At 38.8% G+C, this 21,706-nt stretch overlaps 1 protein-coding gene across 1 annotated transcript in view; it reads left to right on the top strand.

Annotated features, from left to right (window-relative positions):
* LOC128647506 (uncharacterized) overlaps positions 1 to 13,814 on the top strand; it is a 179,869-nt gene extending 166,055 nt beyond the window's left edge. The window contains exons 22-23 of the mRNA XM_053700290.1: positions 4,981 to 5,122; positions 13,518 to 13,814. Coding sequence (XP_053556265.1) covers positions 4,981 to 5,122; positions 13,518 to 13,634 — 259 coding nt within the window. The 3' untranslated portion in view covers positions 13,635 to 13,814. The remainder of the gene's footprint in view (positions 1 to 4,980; positions 5,123 to 13,517) is intronic.
* Positions 13,815 to 21,706: the final 7,892 nt, after the last annotated feature.

Genomic DNA, 21,706 nt, shown 5'->3' with positions numbered 1-21,706 from the left:
TGGCGCCGCCGAATTCCGATTGGCTGATAGGATTCTATCAGCCAATCGGAATTAAGTTAAAAAAATCTGATTGGCTGATTGAATCAGCCAATCAGATTCAAGTTCAATCCGATTGGCTGATCCAATCAGCCAATAAGATTGAGCTCGCATTCTATTGGCTGATCGGAACAGCCAATAGAATGCGAGCTCAATCTGATTGGCTGATTGGATCAGCCAATCGGATTGAACTTGAATCTGATTGGCTGATTCAATCAGCCAATCAGATTTTTTTAACTTAATTCCGATTGGCTGATAGAATCCTATCAGCCAATCGGAATTCGGCGGACGCCATCTTGGATGACGTCATTTAAAGGTACATCATTCCAAGTTCAGCAGTCGGCCGGGATGGATTCTCCGCGGCGGCGGAGCGAAGAAAGAAGATTGAAGATGCCGCCGGAAGAATGAAGACTTTGCTGCCGCTTGGAGGAAGACGTCGCCGGAGGAAGAATTCTTCTTTGCCGCTTGGAGGAAGACATCGCCGGAGGAAGAATTCTTCTTTGCCGCTTGGAGGAAGACATCGCCCGGATCGGATCAGGAGTTCGGCCCGGTGTGGTGAAGACAAGGTAGGGAGATCTTCAGGGGGGTAGTGTTAGGCTTTTTTAAGGGGGGTTTGGGTGGGTTTAGAATAGGGGTATGTGGGTGGTGGGTTGTAATGGGGGGGGGGGTATTGTATTTCTTGTATGCAAAAGAGCTGAATTCTTTGGGGCATGCCCCACAAAAGGCCCTTTTAAGGGCTGGTAAGGTAAAGAGCTTTGAAATTTGTTTAATTTAGAATAGGGCAGGGAATTTTTTTTATTTTGGGGGTTTATTATTTTATTAGGGGGCTTAGAATAGGTGTAATTAGCTTAAATATCTTGTAATCTTTTTTTTATTTTTTGTAATTTAGTGTTTGTTTTTTTTTGTAATTTAGTTTAGTTAATTTAATTGTATTTTTAGATAGATGTTAGTAGTTTATTAAATTTATTGATAGTGTAGGTGTATTTGTAACTTAGGTTAGGATTTATTTTACAGGTAATTGGGTAATTATTTTAACTAGGTAGATATTAAATAGTTAATAACTATTTAATATCTATTATACCTAGTTAAAATAATTAACAATTTACCTGTAAAATAAATATTAACCCTAACATAGCTACAATGTAATTATTAATTATATTGTAGCTATCTTATGGTTTATTTTATAGGTAAGTATTTAGATTTAAATAGGAATATTTTAGTTTATAAATGAATTAGATTAATTTAATATAAATTTAGTTAGGGTTAGATAGAGTTAATATAGTTAATATAAATACTATAGTAACTATATTAACTATATTAACCCTAATATAATTAGGGTTAATATAGTTAATATATATAATGTAATACCTATATTAACTATAATATACTTAGGGTTAATATAGATAATATAGCTGGCGGCGGGGTAGGTAGATTAAATTAGGGGTTAATCATTTTAATAGAGATGGCGGCGGTGTAAGGGGCTTAGATTAGGGGTTAATAATTTTAATATAGATGGCGGCGGTGTTAAGGGCTCACTTTAGGGGGTTATAGATATAATATAGCTGGCGGCGGGGTACGGGAGCGGCGGTTTAGGGGTTAATAACTTTATTAGGTTGCGGCGGGGTAAAGGAGTGGCAGTTTAGGGGTTAATAGCTTTTTTATTGTTAGGCTAGTGAGGGGGGATAGCGGATAGAGGGTTAGACAGTGCGGGCTATGTTAGGGAGGCGTGTTAGACAGTGCGGGTGTTTTAGACTTTAGTCAGGTTTTATAGGCGCCGGCAGATTCTAACGTGGCGCAAGTCACTGGCGACGCCAGAAATTTGTACTTACGCAGATTTCTGGACATCGCTGGTTTGTGAGACTTACGGCACGTTAGCATCTGACGGCGACCTATATGGGATGGCTCGAGTTGCGAGCTGAAACGCCGGTTCCCTCGCTTGCGCCGCAAACTGCGATCGATATCGGATCGCGCCCCTGGTATCTGTTCAAGTTTTTGATTTTTACACCAATGCACAAAATTCACTAAATCTTGTAGTGATTGGTGAGATTTGAATAACAGAAGAGATTGAAGTGAGATGGTTCTTTCAAGATTCATTTAAAGGGACAGTAAAGTCAAAATGAATCCTTCATGATTTAGATAGGGCAAGACATTTTAAACAACTTTCCAATTTATTTTTATCATCAAATTTACTTTGTACTCTTGGAATTTTTTGTTAAAAGATAAACTTAGGTAGGCTCATATGATAATTTATAAGTCGTTGAAGGCCGCTTCTTATATTAGTGTATTTTGACAGTTTTTCACAGTTAGACAGTGCTAGATCATGTGTGTCATATAGATAACATTGTGCTCACTCAGTGGAGTTATTTATGAGTCAGCACTTATTGGCTAAAATGCAAGCCTGTCAAAGGCACTGAGATAAGGAGGCCATTCTGCAGAGACTTAGGTACAAGGTAATCACACAGGTAAAACAAAGGGACAGTCTAGTCCAAAACAAACTTTCATTATTCAGATAGGGCATGTAATTTTAAACAATTTTCAAATTTGCATCTATCACACATTTTGCTTTGTTCTCTTGGTATTCTTAGTTAAAAACTAAACCAAGTAGGTTCATATGCTAATTTCTAAGCCCTTGAAGGCCGACTCTCTCAGGGCATTTTGACAGTTTTCATCACTAGAGGGCATTAGTTTATGTGTGTCATATAGATAACGTGCGTGAAGTTACCTGGGAGCCAGCACTGATTGGCTAAAATGCAAGTCTGTCAAAAGAACTGAAAAAAGGGGCAGGTTGCAGAGGCTTAGATACAAGATAATCACAAAGGTAAAAAGTTTATGTATATAACTGTGTTAGTTATGCAAAACTAGGGAATGGGTAACAAAGGAATTATCTATCTTTTAAAACAATAAATATTCTGGTGTAGACCTTTAATATAACAATGTTGTTTAAGCAAAACTGAGGAATGGGCAATAAAGGAATTATCTTTTTGAACAATACAATTTTATAAGTAGACTGCCCGTCTTCTTACTTGTTCATTGCAAGGGTTAATGGAGGATTACTGAAATGGTCATTTGGACTATACTTTTTCTGGATGATTACGCACCCTTGACACACTCACAGCAAATGAAGATAGCGTAAATCCATCTCTTCATCTGACTGATTAAATGCTTTTATAAAAACGCATGGGATTACTTACCATTTTCAAACAGTAATTTATTAACAGTGGATTGGAATTTTAATTTAAAAATATGTTTCTATAACTATACTAATACTTATTGTTTTAATACATATGCAGTATAACTCAGAAACAAATATCTAGGGAGATATCATCATCTGAAGAGAATACTCTGTTCCTAATAACTTTAGGTGTCAGCTGCGTTGTAGGAAGGGTAGTGCAGTGTCTCCAAATTATCCATTTTATTTCTATTAACCCTAGTGGTATTGTTAGCCCTCATTTGAAAGAGGAGTCTGTTAAGCTTTCCATTTAGGGGGCTGTCATAATGAAAACCAGAGGGTCAAGTGACAATTCAGTTAAAAGAGATTCTCTTCTTTTCAATTAAAAGGTTGAATGGATGAAAGGTTGAATGGATAGTGACACAGTTTTACTAGCACATGTATTTCTTCAAAACTGAGGATCAATCATAATCATTTAGAAAAATGTATTTTCAACAGCAAAACACCATTAAAGTATAAGGGGATGTTTGTAGGCAAATCATTAGATACGTTCTCCTAAAGGATTGTAATTGACTGCTCATGTCTTATAGGTTAGAAAAATGGCAGTGAGGGGTCACGTACCTCTCTTAGTTGTATTGGTGTCGTTAAGGACTCTTTTACTGCCTAACGCATCAGACTCTCCATATGTGCCCATGCCAAGGGGTAGCATTTGACCCCCCAACAGACTTTTAAATGGACATTATTATTTATAGGATCTTTAAAGGGTCATGAACCACAAACCTTTTTTTTATGTTTCAGATACAGTGCACAATTTAAAAAAAAAAAAAAAAAAATTAAATCTATTTTAATTATATTATAAAATTTACTTTGTTCTCTTGGTAATTTTTTTTTTTTGAAGGGAAGGTAGATAGGCTCATGAGTGTGTATATGTCTGGAGCTACATGACCTTGTTAAAAACATTGTTGCAAAACTTCTGCCATACATATTGCAAATTGTTATAGAATTAAATTGGAAAGTTTTTTTGTTTGTTTTTTATTGTACACTGTTATCTGAATTATGGAAGAAAAATGTTAGGTCTTATGTACATTTAATGTCCTTTTAAGGAATCCTCTTTCCTGGATCAGAGCATCCCAACGCCAGTCCCACGGAAATATCAACTTGCTGTTTTTTAGCCTAATATAGCTTTTTTATTGTATAGGATTTATTGTAGGGCCATTGAGCAATCAGGAATTAAAAGGACATTAAGATCATTTTATTTTCTTCCATGACTTGCGTAGACCACACAAATTTAAACAACATTGCAATTTACTTGTATTATCTCATTTGCTTGATTCTCTTGGTATCCTTTGTTAAAAGAGCAGCAATGCACTACTGAGAGCTAGCTGCAAAATCAGGTGAGCCACGCAGGTAACTCCTAGTAGTGCATTGTTGCTCCTGAGCCTACCTAAGTATGCTTTTAAACAAAGCATAACAAGAAAATTAAACAAATTAGGAAATATATGTAAACTGAAACATTAAAGTTTAAATTTAAATTTGCTGCTCATTTAAGACCCAGTTGCACCCACTGTTATGCTTCAAAATAAAAAGTTTAAAACAATCAGCTTTAACTTTACCTTGTTTAGTATAATTTATTATAGTTTTGGGTATGTTGTATATTTTTTAAACATCATATTTAAAGTACATACAGTATGTCATACAATCTGCATTGTCTAATGTCCTATTACAGCTACAGACGTGGACATGGTTTACTTTGTAGTTTTGTTTCGTTTTTTCAGATGGAAAAGCTTTGTTAGCCACATAAAAACAAAACAAGGAACTCCAAAGATGTGGCACATTTTATTTGGCAAATTCAAAGTAATATCCAAAAAAAACCAAGTGAAAGAAAAAAACAGTGAGCTGTCCACAGTGCTCAAATTGGTAATTATAATTATTTGGAAACAATATTGGTTTACTAGTAACTTAAGTATATTGATATTTTTATTTATTTTTTATTTTATTTTTTTGCTTTAATAGATTTCAGCAAAACTTTAACAGGCCCTAATTGCACTTTGCTGGATGTTATAGTGTCAATACGCATGGAACAGAACAAAAGAAGAAAATGTTTTATATTTATATCTGAATTATGCTTGCTGGAGGTTTTTCTTACACTCTAAGGCAGTGCTTTCCAAACTGTGTGTCGGGACACACTAGTGTGTCGGCAGCAGTGTGTAGGTGTGTCCCTGGTTCAGCACCAATTTCTTTTTTTTTTTTTTTTTTTTTGGTTTCTGACTTTCCGCCTGCCTGCTACGCATATCACATGGTTGACACGTGATTGATACCTAGGGGGATACAGATCATCTTAACCTATTGGCGCAGCTCAGTGGGAACTGAAACTATTCCCATTGGCAGCACATTGGCTCCTGACTGCACATGTAGTCTCCTTAATTGGCTCATGACTGCATGTGTAGTCTCCTTAATTGGCTCATGACTGCATGTGTAGTCAGTGAGTGGGACAGCAGTGTGTTTGCAGCGTGGGCAGTAGTCAATCGGACTCACCGAACTCTGAGGGCGGCAGCTTAAATGCTGAGCTGAAGTCAGTGGGTTTTTTGGCAACTAGCTCCCAGTAGTGCATTGCTGCTCCTGCTCTTGATATATGGATAGGAAGTGGAAGCTTAAAAATGCTTGATGATGAAATGCGAGTGTCTTTATCTAATATTCCACTAAATATTCAGAAATTGTGTTCATCCCATCAACCTCATACATCCCATTAAAATAGTAAGTAGCTATTGGTGTTATTAAACTTTTTTTTATTCTTGCAGATACTTACTGTTACTTGTAAATACATTACGTTATTATATCATTTATGTATGTGTCCGTATCTCTTAAAACAAGTTAGTTTAACCTCCTTTTTGCTAGTACAACTGAATTAATGTGTCGCGAAATGATGTAGGTCTAAAAAGTGTGTCACCAACATAACAAGTTTGGAAAGCTCTGCTCTAAGGAACTGCAACTTTTTTTCACTAAAAGTTCCCTTAAAGGGACACTGTACCCAAATGTTTTCTTTTGTAATTCAGAAAGAGCATGCAATTTTAAGCAATTTTCTAATTTACTCCTATTATCAATTTCTCTTGTTAGGTGTATCCAGTCCACGGATCATCCATTACTTGTGGGATATTCTCCTTCCCAACAGGAAGTTGCAAGAGGATCACCCACAGCAGAGCTGCTATATAGCTCCTCCCCTAACTGCCATACCCAGTCATTCTCTTGCAAGCTCTCAACATAGCTGGAGGTAGTAAGAGGAAAGTGGTAAAATATAGTTAGTTTTTTCTTCAATCAAAAGTTTATTGTTTTTAAATGGTACCGGACTTGTGCTATTTTATCTCAGGCAGCATTTAGAAGAAGATCCACTGCTATTCTCACATATGTCTGAGTTGTGAGGTAACTTCAGAGGGAGAATGGCGTGCAGGGTATCCTGCAATAAGGTATGTGCAGTTAAGTTTTTCTAGGGATGGAATTTGCTAGAAAATGCTGCTGATACCGGATTAATGTAAGTTAAAGCCTAAATACAGTGATTTAATAGCGACTAGTATCAGGCTTGCTATCAGAGGTATATACTCTGATTAATGTGCAATATAAAACGTTTGCTGGCATGTTTAATCGTTTTTATATATGCTTTGGTGATAAAACTTATTGGGGCCTAGTTTTTTCCACATGGCTGGCTTTATTTTTGCCTAGAAACAGTTTCCTGAGGCTTTCCACTGTTATAGTATAAAAGTTACAGTTGGTGCAGTTAAAATTACAAACTGTGACATTCAGCTTCCCTTAGCAGTCCCCTGCATGCTATAGGACATCTCTGAAGGGCTCAAAAGGCTTCAAAAGTAGGAGCTGTGGCAGTTGTTATGACTGTTTAAAAAACATATTTTTCGTTTTGTTAATCTGTTTTTTGTATTAAGGGGTTAATCATCCATTTGCAAGTGGGTGCAATGCTCTGCTAACTTGTTACATACACTGTAAAAATTTTGTTAGTTTAACTGCCTTTTTTCACTGTTATTTCAAATTTTGGCAAAATTTGTTTTTCTTAAAGGCACAGTAACGTTTTTTTTATATTGCTTGTTAACTTGATTTAAAGTGTTTTCCAAGCTTGCTAGTCTCATTGCTAGTCTGTATAAACATGTCTGACATAGAGGAAACTCCTTGTTCATTATGTTTAAAAGCCATGGTGGAACCCCATAGGAGAATGTGTACTAAATGTATTGATTTCACTTTAAACAATAAAGATCAGCTGTTATCTTTAAAAGAATTATCACCAGAGGATTCTGACGAGGGGGAAGTTATGCCGACTAACTCTCCCCACGTGTCGGACCCTTTGACTCCCGCTCAAGGGACTCACGCTAAAATGGCGCCAAGTACATCAAAGACGCCCATAGCGATTACTTTGCAGGACATGGCGGCAATCATGGATAATACCCTGTCAGCGGTATTAGCCAGACTGCCTGAATTCAGAGGAAAGCGCAATAGCTCTGGGGTTAGACGTAATACAGAGCGTGCAGATGTTTTAAGGCCCATGTCTGATACTGCGTCACAATATGCAGAAGCTGAGGAAGAGCTTCAGTCTGTGGGTGATGTCTCTGACTCGGGGAAACCTGATTCAGATATGTCTACTTTTAAATTTAAGCTTGAGAACCTCCGGGTGTTGCTTGGAGAGGTTTTAGCTGCTCTGAATGACTGTGACACAATTGGCCAGATAAATTGTGTAGACTGGATAAATACTACGCGGTGCCGGTGTGTACTGACGTTTTTTCCAATACCTAAAAGGTTTACAGAAATTATTACTAAGGAGTGGGACAGACCCGGTGTGCCGTTTTCCCCCCTCCTATTTTTAGAAAAATGTTTCCAATAGACGCCACCACACGGCACTTATGGCAGACGGTCCCTAAGGTGGAGGGAGCCGTTTCTACTTTAGCAAAGCGTACCACTATCCCTGTCGAGGACAGTTGTGCTTTTTCAGATCCAATGGATAAAAAATTAGAAGGTTACCTTAAGAAAATGTTTATTCAACAAGGTTTAATCCTGCAGCCCCTTGCATGCATTGCTCCTGTCAATGCTGCTGCGGCATTCTGGTTTGAGTCTCTGGAAGAGGCCTTTCAGACAGCTACTCCATTGACTGAAATACTTGACAAGCTTAGAATACTTAAGCTAGCTAATTCTTTTGTTTCTGATGCCATTGTTCATTTGACTAAACTAACGGCTAAGAATTCTGGATTCGCCATCCAGGCGCGTAGGGCGCTATGGCTTAAATCTTGGTCAGCTGACGTGACTTCAAAGTCTAAATTACTTAACATTCCCTTCAAGGGGCAGACCCTATTCGGGCCTGGTTTGAGGGAAATTATTGCTGACATTACTGGAGGTAAGGGTCATACCCTTCCTCAGGACAGGGCCAAATCAAGGGCCAAACAGTCTAATTTTCGTGCCTTTCGAAACTTCAAGGCAGGTGCAGCATCAACTTCCTCTGCTACAAAACAAGAGGGAACTTTTGCGCAATCCAAGCCGGCCTGGAAATCTGACCAGGCCTGGAGCAAAGGCAAGCAGGCCAGAAAGCCTGCTGCTGCCTCTAAGACAGCATGAAGGAACGGCCCCCTATCCGGCAACGGATCTAGTAGGGGGCAGACTTTCTCTCTTCGCCCAGGCGTGGGCAAGAGATGTTCAGGATCCCTGGGCATTGGAGATCATATCTCAGGGATATCTTCTGGACTTCAAAGCTTCCCCCCACAAGGGAGATTTCACCTTTCGAGATTATCTGTAAACCAGATAAAGAAAGAGGCATTCTTACGCTGTGTGCAAGACCTCCTAATAATGGGAGTGATCCATCCAGTTCCACAGATGGAACAAGGACAGGGATTTTATTCAAATCTGTTTGTGGTTCCCAAAAAAGAGGGAACCTTCAGACCAATTTTGGATCTAAAGATCTTAAACAAATTCCTCAGAGTTCCATCGTTCAAAATGGAAACTATTCGGACAATCCTACCTATGATCCAGGAGGGTCAGTACATGACCACAGTGGATTTGAAGGATGCTTACCTTCACATACCGATTCACAAAGATCATCATCGGTTCCTAAGGTTTGCCTTTCTAGACAGGCATTACCAGTTTGTGGCTCTTCCCTTCGGGTTAGCTACAGCCCCAAGAATTTTTACAAAGGTTCTGGGGTCTCTTCTGGTGGTCCTAAGACCACGGGGCATAGCAGTGGCCCCTTATCTAGACGACATCCTGATACAGGCATCAAACTTCCAAATTGCCAAATCTCATACGGACATAGTGTTGGCATTTCTGAGGTCGCATGAGTGGAAAGTGAACGAGGGAAAGAGTTCTCTATCACCCCTCACAAGGGTTTTCCTTCCTAGGAACTCTGATAGATTCTGTAGAAATGAAAATTTACCTGACGGAGTCCAGGTTATGAAAGCTTATAAATTCCTGCCGTGTTCTTCACTACATTCCACGCCCTTCGGTGGCTCAGTGCATGGAAGTGATCGGCTTAATGGTAGCAGCGATGGACATAGTGCCATTTGCGCGCCTACATCTCAGACCGCTGCAATTATGCATGCTCAGTCAGTGGAATGGGGATTACACAGATTTGTCCCCTCTGCTAAATCTGGATCAAGAGACCCGAGATTCTCTTCTCTGGTGGCTATCTCGGGTCCATCTGTCCAAAGGTATGACCTTTCACAGGCCAGATTGGACAATTGTAACAACAGATGCCAGCCTTCTAGGTTGGGGTGCAGTCTGGAATTCCCTGAAGGCTCAGGGATCGTGGACTCAGGAGGAGAAACTCCTCCCAATAAATATTCTGGAGTTAAGAGCAATATTCAATGCTCTTCTAGCTTGGCCTCAGTTAGCAACCCTGAGGTTCATCAGATTTCAGTCGGACAACATCACGACTGTGGCTTACATCAACCATCAAGGGGGGACCAGGAGCTCCCTAGCGATGTTAGAAGTCTCCAAGATAATTCGCTGGGCAGAGACTCACTCTTGCCATCTATCAGCGATCCATATCCCAGGTGTAGAGAACTGGGAGGCGGATTTTCTAAGTCGTCAGACTTTTCATCCGGGGGAGTGGAAACTCCATCCGGAGGTGTTTGCTTAATTGGTTCATCGTTGGGTCACACCAGAATTGGATCTCATGGCGTCTCGCCAGAACGCCAAGCTTCCTTGTTACGGATCCAGGTCCAGGGACCCAGAAGCGACGCTGATAGATGCTCTAGCAGCACCGTGGTTCTTCAACCTGGCTTATGTGTTTCCACCGTTTCCTCTGCTCCCTCGACTGATTGCCAAAATCAAACAGGAGAGAACATCGGTGATCTTGATCGCGCCTGCGTGGCCACGCAGGACCTGGTATGCAGACCTGGTGGACATGTCATCCTTTCCATCTTGGCCTCTGCCTCTGAGACAAGACCTTCTACTACAAGGTCCTTTCAATCATCCAAATCTAATTTCTCTGAGAGTGACTGCCTGGAGATTGAACGCTTGATTTTATCAAGGCATGGCTTCTCTGAGTCAGTCATTGATACCTTAATATAGGCACGAAAGCCTGTAACCAGGAAAATCTACCATAAGATATGGCGCAAATATCTTCATTGGTGTGAATCCAAGAATTACTCATGGAGTAAGGTTAGGATTCCTAGGATATTGTCCTTTCTCATAGAGGGTTTGGATAAAGGATTATCAGCTAGTTCTTTAAAGGGACAGATTTCTGCTCTGTCTATCCTTTTGCACAAGCGTCTGGCAGAGGTTGCAGACGTCCAGGCATTTTGTCAGGCTTTGGTTAGAATTAAGCCTGTGTTTAAACCTGTTGCTCCTCCATGGAGCTTAAACTTGGTTCTTAAGGTTCTTCAAGGAGTTCCGTTTGAACCCCTTCATTCCATTGATATCAAACTTTTATCTTGGAAAGTTCTGTTTTTGATGGCTATTTCCTCGGCTCGTAGGGTCTTTGAGTTATCAGCTTTACAATGTGATTCTCCTTATCTGATTTTCCATACAGATAAAGTAGTTCTGCGTACAAAACCTGGGTTTTTACCTAAGGTAGTTTCCAAAAAGAATATCAATCAAGAGATTGTTGTTCCATCATTGTGTCCTAATCCTTCTTCAAAGAAGGAACGTCTTTTACATAATTTGGACGTAGTCCATGCTTTAAAGTTTTACTTACAAGCGACTAAAGATTTTCGTCAAACATCTTCCATGTTTGTTTATTTACTCTAAGCAGGGGAGAGGTCAAAAGGCTTCGGCAACCTCTCTTTCTTTTTGGCTTCGGAGCGTAATACGCTTAGCCTATGAGACTGCTGGACAGCAGCCCCCTGAAAGGATTACAGCTCATTCTATTAGAGCTGTGGCTTTCACCTGGGCCTTTAAAAATGAGGCTTCTGTTGAACAGATTTGCAAAGCGGCGACTTGGTCTTCGCTTCATACCTTTTCAAAATTTTACAAATTTGACACTTTAGCTTCTTCGGAGGCTATTTTTGGGAGAAAGGTTCTACAGGCAGTGGTCCCTTCCATTTAAGTACCTGCCTTGTCTCTCCCTTCATCCGTGTACTTTAGCTTTGGTATTGGTATCCCACAAGTAATGGATGATCCGTGGACTTGATACACCTAACAAGAGAAAACATAATTTATGCTTACCTGATAAATTTATTTCTCTTGTGGTGTATCCAGTCCACGGCCCGCCCTGTCCTTTTAAGGCAGGTCTAAATTTTAAACTACAGTCACCACTGCACCCTATGGTTTCTCCTTTCTCGGCTAGTTTCGGTCGAATGACTGGATATGGAAGTTAGGTTAGGAGCTATATAGCAGCTCTGCTGTGTGTGATCCTCTTGCAACTTCCTGTTGGGAAGGAGAATATCCCACAAGTAATGGATGATCCGTGGACTGGATACACCACAAGAGAAATAAATTTATCAGGTAAGCATAAATTATGTTTTTTCTTTGTTCTCTTGCTATCATTATTTGAAAAAGAAGGCATCTAAGCTTTTTTTTTGGTTTCAGTACTCTGGACAGCACTTTTTTATTTGTGGATGAATTCATCCACCAATCAGCAAGGACAACCCAGGTTGTTCACCAAAAATGGGCCGGCATCTAAACTTATATTTTTGCATTTCAAATAAAGATACCAAGAGAATGAAGAAAATTGTGAATTAGAAAGTTGCTTAAAATTTCATGCTCAATCTGAATCACGAAAGAAAAATTTTGGGTACAGTGTCCCTTTAAGATGCACATTTTCCAAACTTTTCCTGGCCAGTGCTCTTTTGTCATAAATAAAGGCTTTAAGCAAGGCAGCTAAAGTAACAGCCGTAACATTCTGACCCTTGCAAGGCCCAAAAAATGAACAAAAAGAAAGTGTGAAATCTTTGGTGGCTTCCACATAATAAGTGAGAGCTCTCACAATATCCAGATTGTGGAGCAGACGCTTCTTGGGGTTCTTAGAAACTGGACAAAAAGAAGGAACCACAATTTCCTGATTAACTGTATCTGTACTTACTACCCTACAAAGAATGGATTATCTCAGAAAAGGCATGCTAAAAAGCGAACTAAAATGCTCACCCTTAGCGCAACTGTTCTAACCGTGAGCACTAAAGACAGGAGCCTGAAGGAGACAAGAGGAAACTTAGCACGGGTGAAAGAAATTCAGAATTGCCCAAAAGTGTTATAAACTGCTAATATATTGTGTAAGGTGTACAAATGTCCCCAGACTATGTCAGGCATGTGTACATGTTCATGCTAAAACCTGGTGGGCTATGAAAGTGAAAAATACTTAAAGGGACACTAAAACCACAAAATGTTATTTAATGATTCAGGTAGAGAATACAATTATAAACAACATTCTAATTTACTTCTATTATCTAATTTGCTTCATTCTTTAGAGATCCTTTGTAGAAGAAATAGTGATGCACATGGGTGAGCCAACCACATGAGGCATCTATGTGCAGCCACCAATCAGCAGCTACTGAGCCTATTTATATATGCGTTCAGCAAAGGATATCAAAAGAATGAAGCAAATTATATAAAAGAAGTAAATTAGGAAGTTGTTTAAAAAATTGCATGCTCTTTCTAAATCATGAAAGAAAAAAATTGGGTTTGATGTCCATTTAACTCTCAGCAGCTTTGACCACTGTGCTTACCTCAACTGCAGCAACCTGCTTCCAGTAAAGAAGACCATCCTAGGCAGTGCAAGCATGATGCCAAGGGTCTAAACAAGTAACACCTGAGAGGCCTGTAACATTTCTCACTGAGAAAAGATCTCTCACTGCCTGGCTGATAACTCATTGTCTATCTCTCTGTCTAATAGGGTACTGCAAGGAGGAAATCGGCCTCAGATTGGTTAGGGGACTGCTCTCAACAACGAATAGATCTGCAGTTCATCTTTCACGTCTTCTCATCAAGGAGGCAAAAGAAAATGAATTAGGATCATGGGAAGTGGGAGGGATTTAAAGCTCTGGAGTGTTGGGTTTTGTTTTGTCTCCTCCTAGTGTTCAGGAGGGGAATTCCCACAAGTGATGACTAGTGTACTCTGATAAATTATTTAAAGGGCCATAATACCCAAATATTTAAACACTTTAAAGTGATGCAGCATAGCTGTAAAAAGCTGACTAGAAAATATCACTTGAACATCTCTATGTAAAAAAGAAAGATATTTTACCTCAAAAGTTCCTCAGTAGCCACCTCCCATTGTAAAGGATTTCTAAGCAGTATATTAGTGTGTCTGTCCTGGGACAGCTGAAGGGATGAGCTTCGTGAACTCTCATATTATTTCACCAATCAGGTAAAGGAAGCTTACTATGAAATCTCATGAGAGTTAATTCAAATCTCATGAGATCACAGTAAGAGTGCATGACCTCAGCACTGCTGATGCTGATTGGCTGCTGTTCATTTCTTCATTTTTTTTAAATTTTTACCTGCAGCTGGGAGCAGCTGAGTATAACTTTTTACACAGAACTTACTCTGCTGAGCTGAGGAGATTGTGAGGTAAAATATCTTCCTTTTTTTATATAGAGATGCTCAGGTGATATTTTCCTGTCAGCTTTTTACAGTTATACTGCATCAGTTTCAAGTGATTTAGCATATGAATATTATGTCCCTTTAACAGTGTATGACCCCTACTGGTAATAAAAACACAATGCAATTTAAAACAGAAACAATTAACTAAAAATGTATTCAAATTTTAAATTAAACATTTTATTGTATTCTCATATCTTGACCTTGTGATACACTTTTTTTAAAGTTGATAATCAGTGTGCAAGATTTTATTTCTTTGCTTGGAGCATAAATGTACAACTGCACCAATAAACAAACTTTATGGAAAGTGTATTCTGCTAAACAAAATAACACAGGTTATTTATAATGACAGAAGCCTGTACAGTTACAGACAGACTATGGACATCAGTCCTTTGCTGTGTTTCCTGCTACCATACAGTACTTCCAAACTGGGCAGTCAATGTTAACAAAACATGCTCATGTAATGTGATTCTTCTTTACAAGTGGCTGACAAGAGAGTGCAAGTTGCTGACAAACCTGCACTAACATAAATGTAAAAGCCCTGAAAGCAGAAATCTGTAAAACTTCAAATAGAAAACTAGACAAATACAAAATCTGAAGCTCAGCAAATTACGATCGTCGCACTTGGGCCTACTAGCATACTCTTCCACTTGTCTCATGAGGCCCGTCTTAGTAATCCCAGTGTCCCATACCACCTCTTGTGCCTATTAGCACCCCCCTCTGTAATCACACCCACCACTTTCAGAACCACTGTCCTATATCTATCTATAATTAATTTACTTGCTATTGTCATCAGCAAACGTTAGAAGTAGCCAAAATAACAACAACAAAAACATTCTGACCTCTCTATACCAAAACACACCAATTTGTCTTAATACAGAAACGCATTAAAAGGAACAACATTTAATATATTTGAAAAAAAGTTTAATTAGGATAATAAAAAAAATATTGCAATATTGTCTGCCTTTGCCATAAAATACACCTGAATGTGTGCTTGTTAAAATTTCTCTCAGTGAGGTCGGAGAGTCTCCATAAGACTTAAGCATGGGGAAATGTATCAGTGATTGGTTAGTTGAGATCAAAACCTCATTTACATGAACTGTCCCTAATTGAACACAACAATGAAAACAAGGAACATGGATCTCACCAGGATTTTCAAGTGGAATATCTCAGAAATGTTTGTGATCAGAAATACCTTGTAAACTGGGCTAACAAAATGTCAGTGTTCAATGAATTTGAAACATTTGTTTTGCAAATACAGTTACTAATTATTGATATATGCAGTGACTTTAAAGGGACACTAAACCCACATTTTTTCTTTCATTAATTAAGATAATAAGCTTGAAATTTTTAGCAACTTTCTCATATACTCCTATTATCAATTTTTCTTTGTTCTCTTGCTATCTTTATTTGAAAAAGAAGGCATCTAAGCTAAGGAGTCAGCCAATTTTTGGTTTAGACCCTGGTGAGCACTTGTTTATTGCTGCTGTCCAATCAGCAAGGACAACCCAGGTTGTGAACCAAAAATGGTCCGGCTTCTAAACTTACATTCTTGCTTTTCAACTAACGATAACAAGTAAATGAAGAAAAATTGATAATAGGAGTAAATTAGAAAGTTGCTTACAATTGCATGCTCTATCTGAATTATTAAAGATAAAATTTGGGTTCAGTGTCCCTTTAATTAATCCTCACGTAGTCATGTATATTCCAGTCTTGAATTCCTAGAAGGAAAAGTAACAAGTGTATATTTAAATGTTATACACCAAAATTTGCTGACCTTGTGGTAAATATTGCTTATTAAAGAGTATAAAATCTAGATTTTTTTTTAAATTAGATTATTTTATTATTATATTAAAGTTATGTTTAGCTTTTCCTTTCTTCTGTAACATATATGTATTTATTTCAGTTGTATATTGTATACGAGTGACAAAAATGTATTTTACCTAAACCATCTACAATATAATGTGCTACAAAAAGGTTGTGCAAGAAACACTAAGCATATTATATGCAACAACAAAAAAAAGATTTATTGAAGGACCATTAAAGGGACACTGTACCCAATTTTTTATTTTGTAATTCAGAAAGAGCATGCAATTTTAAGCAACTTTCTAATTTACTCCTATAATCAATTTCTCTTCGTTCTCTTGCTATCATTATTTGAAAAAGAAGGCATCTAAGCTTTTTTTTTGGTTTCAGTACTCTGGACAGCACTTTTTTATTGGTGGATGAATTTATCCACCAATCAGCAAGGACAACCCAGGTTGTTCACCAAAAATGGGCCGGCATCTAAACTTACATTCTTGCATTTCAAATAAAGATACCAAGAGAATGAAGAAAATTTGATAATAGGAGTAAATTAGAAAATTGCTTAAAATTGCATGCTCAATCTGAATCACGAAAGAAAAATTTTGGGTACAGTGTCCCTTTAAATACAGTAAAATGATAATCAATAAGTGTATTCTAAAATGACAATGCAATCACAGATGCACTATGGGCTCTTCCTCATATTCAGTAGGAGCTAGTGTCTCAGAGTGCATATAAAAACACTCGCCTAGATTTAGAGTTTTGTCGGTAAAGACCCGCGGTGCTAACACTCCTTTTTTTCCAGCGCACCCTTAAGACAACGCTGGTATTACGAGTTGTCTGAATGGCTGCGTTAGGCTCAGAAAAGTGAGCGTTTAGCATAATCTAGCTCCACTTCAACCCTCAATACCAGCTTTGCTTACGGTAGCGGTAAGCTGGAAAAATGTGCTCATGCATGATATCCCTATAGGAAACAATGGGGCTGAGCTGGCTTAAAAAAAACCTAACACCTACAAAAAAGCAGCGTTCAGCTCCTAACGCAGCCCCATTGTTTCCTATGGGGAAACACTTTCTAAGTCTACACCTAACACCCTAACATGAACCCCGATTCCAAACACCCCTAACCTTACACTTATTAACCCCTAATCTGCCGCCCCCGCTATAGCTGACACCTGCATAATGTTATTAACCCCTAATCTGCCGACCGGACATCGCCGCCACCTACATTATCCCTATGAACCCCTAATCTGTACCTAACATCGCCGACACCTATATTATATTTATTACCCCCTAATCTGCCCCCCCAATGTCGCCGCCACCTACCTACACTTATTAACCCCTAATCTGTCCCTAACATCGCCGACACTTATATTATATTTATTACCCCATAATCTGCCCCCCCCCACAACACCGCCGCCACCTACCTACACTTATTAACCCCTAATCTACCGACCGGACCTCGCCGCCACTATAATAAATGTATTAACCCCTAAACCGCCACACTCCCGCCTCGCAAACACTATAATAAATTTTATTAACCTCTAATCTGCCCTCCCTAACATCGCCGCCACCTACCTACAATTATTAACCCCTAATCTCCTGCCCCCAACGTCGCCGCTACTATAATAAAGTTATTAACCCCTAAACCTAAGTCTAGCCCTAACACCCCCCTAACTTAAATATAATTTAAATAAAACGAAATAAACTTACTATCATTAACTAAATTATTCCTATTTAAAACTAAATACTTACCTATAAAATAAACCCTAATATATCTACAATATAACTAATAGTTACATTGTAGCTATTTTAGGATTTATATTTCTTTCATGTAATTAGCAAGAGTCCATGAGCTAGTGACGTATGGGATATACATTCCTACCAGGAGGGGCAAAGTTTCCCAAACCTCAAAATGCCTATAAATACACCCCTCACCACACCCACAATTCAGTTTTACAAACTTTGCCTCCTATGGAGGTGGTGAAGTAAGTTTGTGCTAGATTCTACGTTGATATGCGCTCCGCAGCAAGTTGGAGCCCGGTTTTCCTCTCAGCGTGCAGTGAATGTCAGAGGGATGTGAGGAGAGTATTGCCTATTTGAATGCAGTGATCTCCTTCTACGGGGTCTATTTCATAGGTTCTCTGTTATTGGTCGTAGACATTCATCTCTTACCTCCCTTTTCAGATCGACGATATACTCTTATATATACCATTACCTCTGCTGATTCTCGTTTCAGTACTGGTTTGGCTTTCTACAAACATGTAGATGAGTGTCCTAGGGTAAGTAAATCTTATTTTCTGTGACACTCTAAGCTATGGTTGGGCACTTTGTTTATAAAGTTCTAAATATATGTATTCAAACATTTATTTGCCTTGACTCAGAATGTTCAACATTCCTTATTTTCAGACAGTCAGTTTCATATTTGGGATAATGCATTTGAATCAAACATTTTTTCTTACCTTAAAAAATTTGACTCTTTTTTCCCTGTGGGTTGTTAGGCTCGCGGGGGCTGAAAATGCTTCATTTTATTGCGTCATTCTTGGCGCGGACTTTTTTGGCGCAAAAAATCTTTTCCGTTTCAGGCGTCATACGTGTCGCCGGAAGTTGCGTAATTTTTTGACGTTCTTTTGCGCCAAAAATGTCGGCGTTCCGGATGTGGCGTCATTTTTGGTGCCAAAAGCATTTAGGCGCCAAATAATGTGAGCGTCTTATTTGGCGCTAAAAAATATGGGCGTCGCTTTTGTCTCCACATTATTTAAGTCTCATTTTTCATTGCTTCTGGTTGCTAGAAGCTTGTTCTTTGGCATTTTTTCCCATTCCTGAAACTGTCATTTAGGGAATTTGATCAATTTTGCTTTATATGTTGTTTTTTCTCTTACATATTGCAAGATGTCTCACGTTGCATCTGAGTCAGAAGATACTTCAGGAAAATCGCTGTCTAGTGCTGGAACTACCAAAGCTAAGTGTATCTGCTGTAAACTTTTGGTAGCTATTCCTCCGGCTGTTGTTTGTATTAATTGTCATGACAAACTTGTTAATGCAGATAATATTTCCTTTAGTAATGTACCATTGCCTGTTGTAGTTCCTTCAACATCTAAGGTGCAGAATGTTCCTGATAACATAAGAGATTTTGTTTCTGAATCCATCAAGAAGGCTATGTCTGTTATTTCTCCTTCTAGAAAACATAAAAAATCTTTTAAAACTTCTCTCCCTACAGATGAATTTTTAAATGAACATCATCATTCTGATTCTGATGACTCTTCTGGTTCAGAGGATTCTGTCTCAGAGATTGATGCTGATAAATCTTCATATTTATTTAAAATGGAATTTATTCGTTCTTTACTTAAAGAAGTACTAATTGCTTTAGAAATAGAGGATTCTGGTCCTCTTGATACTAATTCTAAACGTTTAGATAAGGTATTTAAATCTCCTGTGGTTATTCCAGAAGTTTTTCCTGTTCCTAATGCTATTTCTGAAGTAATTTCCAAAGAATGGGATAAATTGGGTAATTCATTTACTCCTTCTAAACGTTTTAAGCAATTATATCCTGTGCTGTCTGACAGATTAGAATTTTGGGACAAAATTCCGAGAGTTGATGGGGCTATTTCTACCCTTGCTAAACGTACTACTATTCCTACGTCACATGGTACTTCGTTTAAGGATCCTTTAGATAGGAAAATTGAATCCTTTCTAAGAAAAGCTTATCTGTGTTCAGGTAATCTTCTTAGACCTGCTATATCATTGGCTGATGTTGCTGCAGCTTCAACTTTTTGGTTGGAAACTTTAGCGCAACAAGTAACGGATCATGATTCTCATAATATTATTATTCTTCTTCAGCATGCTAATAATTTTATCTGTGATGCCATTTTTGATATTATCAGAGTTGATGTCAGGTTTATGTCTCTAGCTATTTTAGCTAGAAGAGCTTTATGGCTTAAGACTTGGAATGCTGATATGGCTTCTAAATCAACTCTACTTTCCATTTCTTTCCAGGGTAACAAATTATTTGGTTCTCAGTTGGATTCTATTATCTCAACTGTTACTGGTGGGAAAGGAACTTTTTTACCACAGGATAAAAAATCTAAGGGTAAAAACAGGGCTAATAATCGTTTTCGTTCCTTTCGTTTCAACAAAGAACAAAAGCCTGATCCTTCATCCTCAGGAGCAGTTTCAGTTTGGAAACCATCTCCAGTCTGGAATAAATCCAAGCCTTCTAGAAAGGCAAAGCCTGCTTCTAAGTCCACATGAAGGTGCAGCCCTCATTCCAGCTCAGCTGGTAGGGGGCAGGTTACGTTTTTTCAAAGAAATTTGGATCAATTCTGTTCACAATCTTTGGATTCAGAACATTGTTTCAGAAGGGTACAGAATTGGTTTCAGGATGAGACCTCCTGCAAAGAGATTTTTTCTTTCCCATGTCCCAGTAAATCCAGTGAAAGCTCAAGCATTTCTGAATTGTGTTTCAGATCTAGAGTTGGCTGGAGTAATTATGCCAGTTCCAGTTTCGGAACAGGGGATGGGGTTTTATTCAAATCTCTTCATTGTACCAAAGAAGGAGAATTCCTTCAGACCAGTTCTGGATCTGAAAATATTGAATCGTTATGTAAGGATACCAACGTTCAAAATGGTAACTGTAAGGACTATCTTGCCTTTTGTTCAGCAAGGGCATTATATGTCCACAATAGATTTACAGGATGCATATCTGCATATTCCGATTCATCCAGATCATTATCAGTTCCTGAGATTCTCTTTTCTGGACAGGCATTACCAGTTTGTGGCTCTGCCGTTTGGCCTAGCTACAGCTCCAAGAATTTTTACAAAGGTTCTCGGTGCCCTTCTGTCTGTAATCAGAGAACAGGGTATTGTGGTATTTCCTTATTTGGACAATATCTTGGTACTTGTTCAGTCTTTACATTTAGCAGAATCTCATACGAATCGATTTGTGTTGTTTCTTCAAGATCATGGTTGGAGGATCAATTTACCAAAAAGTTCATTGATTCCTCAGACAAGGGTAACCTTTCTGGGTTTCCAGATAGATTCAGTGTCCATGACTCTGTCTTTAACAGACAAGAGACGTCTAAAATTGATTTCAGCTTGTCGAAACCTTCAGTCACAATCATTCCCTTCGGTAGCCTTATGCATGGAAATTCTAGGTCTTATGACTGCTGCATCGGACGCGATCCCCTCTGCTCGTTTTCACATGCGACCTCTTCAGCTCTGTATGCTGAATCAATGGTGCAAGGATTACACAAAGATATCTAAATTAATATCTTTAAAACCGATTGTACGACACTCTCTAACGTGGTGGACAGATCACCTTCGTTTAATTCAGGGGGCTTCTTTTGTGCTTCCGACCTGGACTGTAATTTCAACAGATGCAAGTCTCACAGGTTGGGGAGCAGTGTGGGGATCTCTGACGGCACAAGGAGTTTGGGAATCTCAGGAGGTGAGATTACCGATCAATATTTTGGAACTCCGTGCAATTTTCAGAGCTCTTCTGAAGAGAGAATCGTTCATTTGTTTTCAGACAGACAATGTCACAACTGTGGCATACATCAATCATCAAGGAGGGACTCACAGTCCTCTGGCTATGAAAGAAGTATCTCGAATTTTGGTTTGGGTGGAATCCAGCTCCTGTCTAATCTCTGCGGTTCATATCCCAGGTATAGACAATTGGGAAGC

The sequence above is a fragment of the Bombina bombina genome, chromosome 2, assembly GCF_027579735.1.
Source record: "Bombina bombina isolate aBomBom1 chromosome 2, aBomBom1.pri, whole genome shotgun sequence".
In the NCBI taxonomy this organism is placed as follows: Eukaryota; Metazoa; Chordata; class Amphibia; order Anura; family Bombinatoridae; genus Bombina; species Bombina bombina.
The sequence above is the reverse complement of the archived record's forward strand: the minus strand, read 5'-3'. Positions and strand labels throughout refer to the sequence as shown.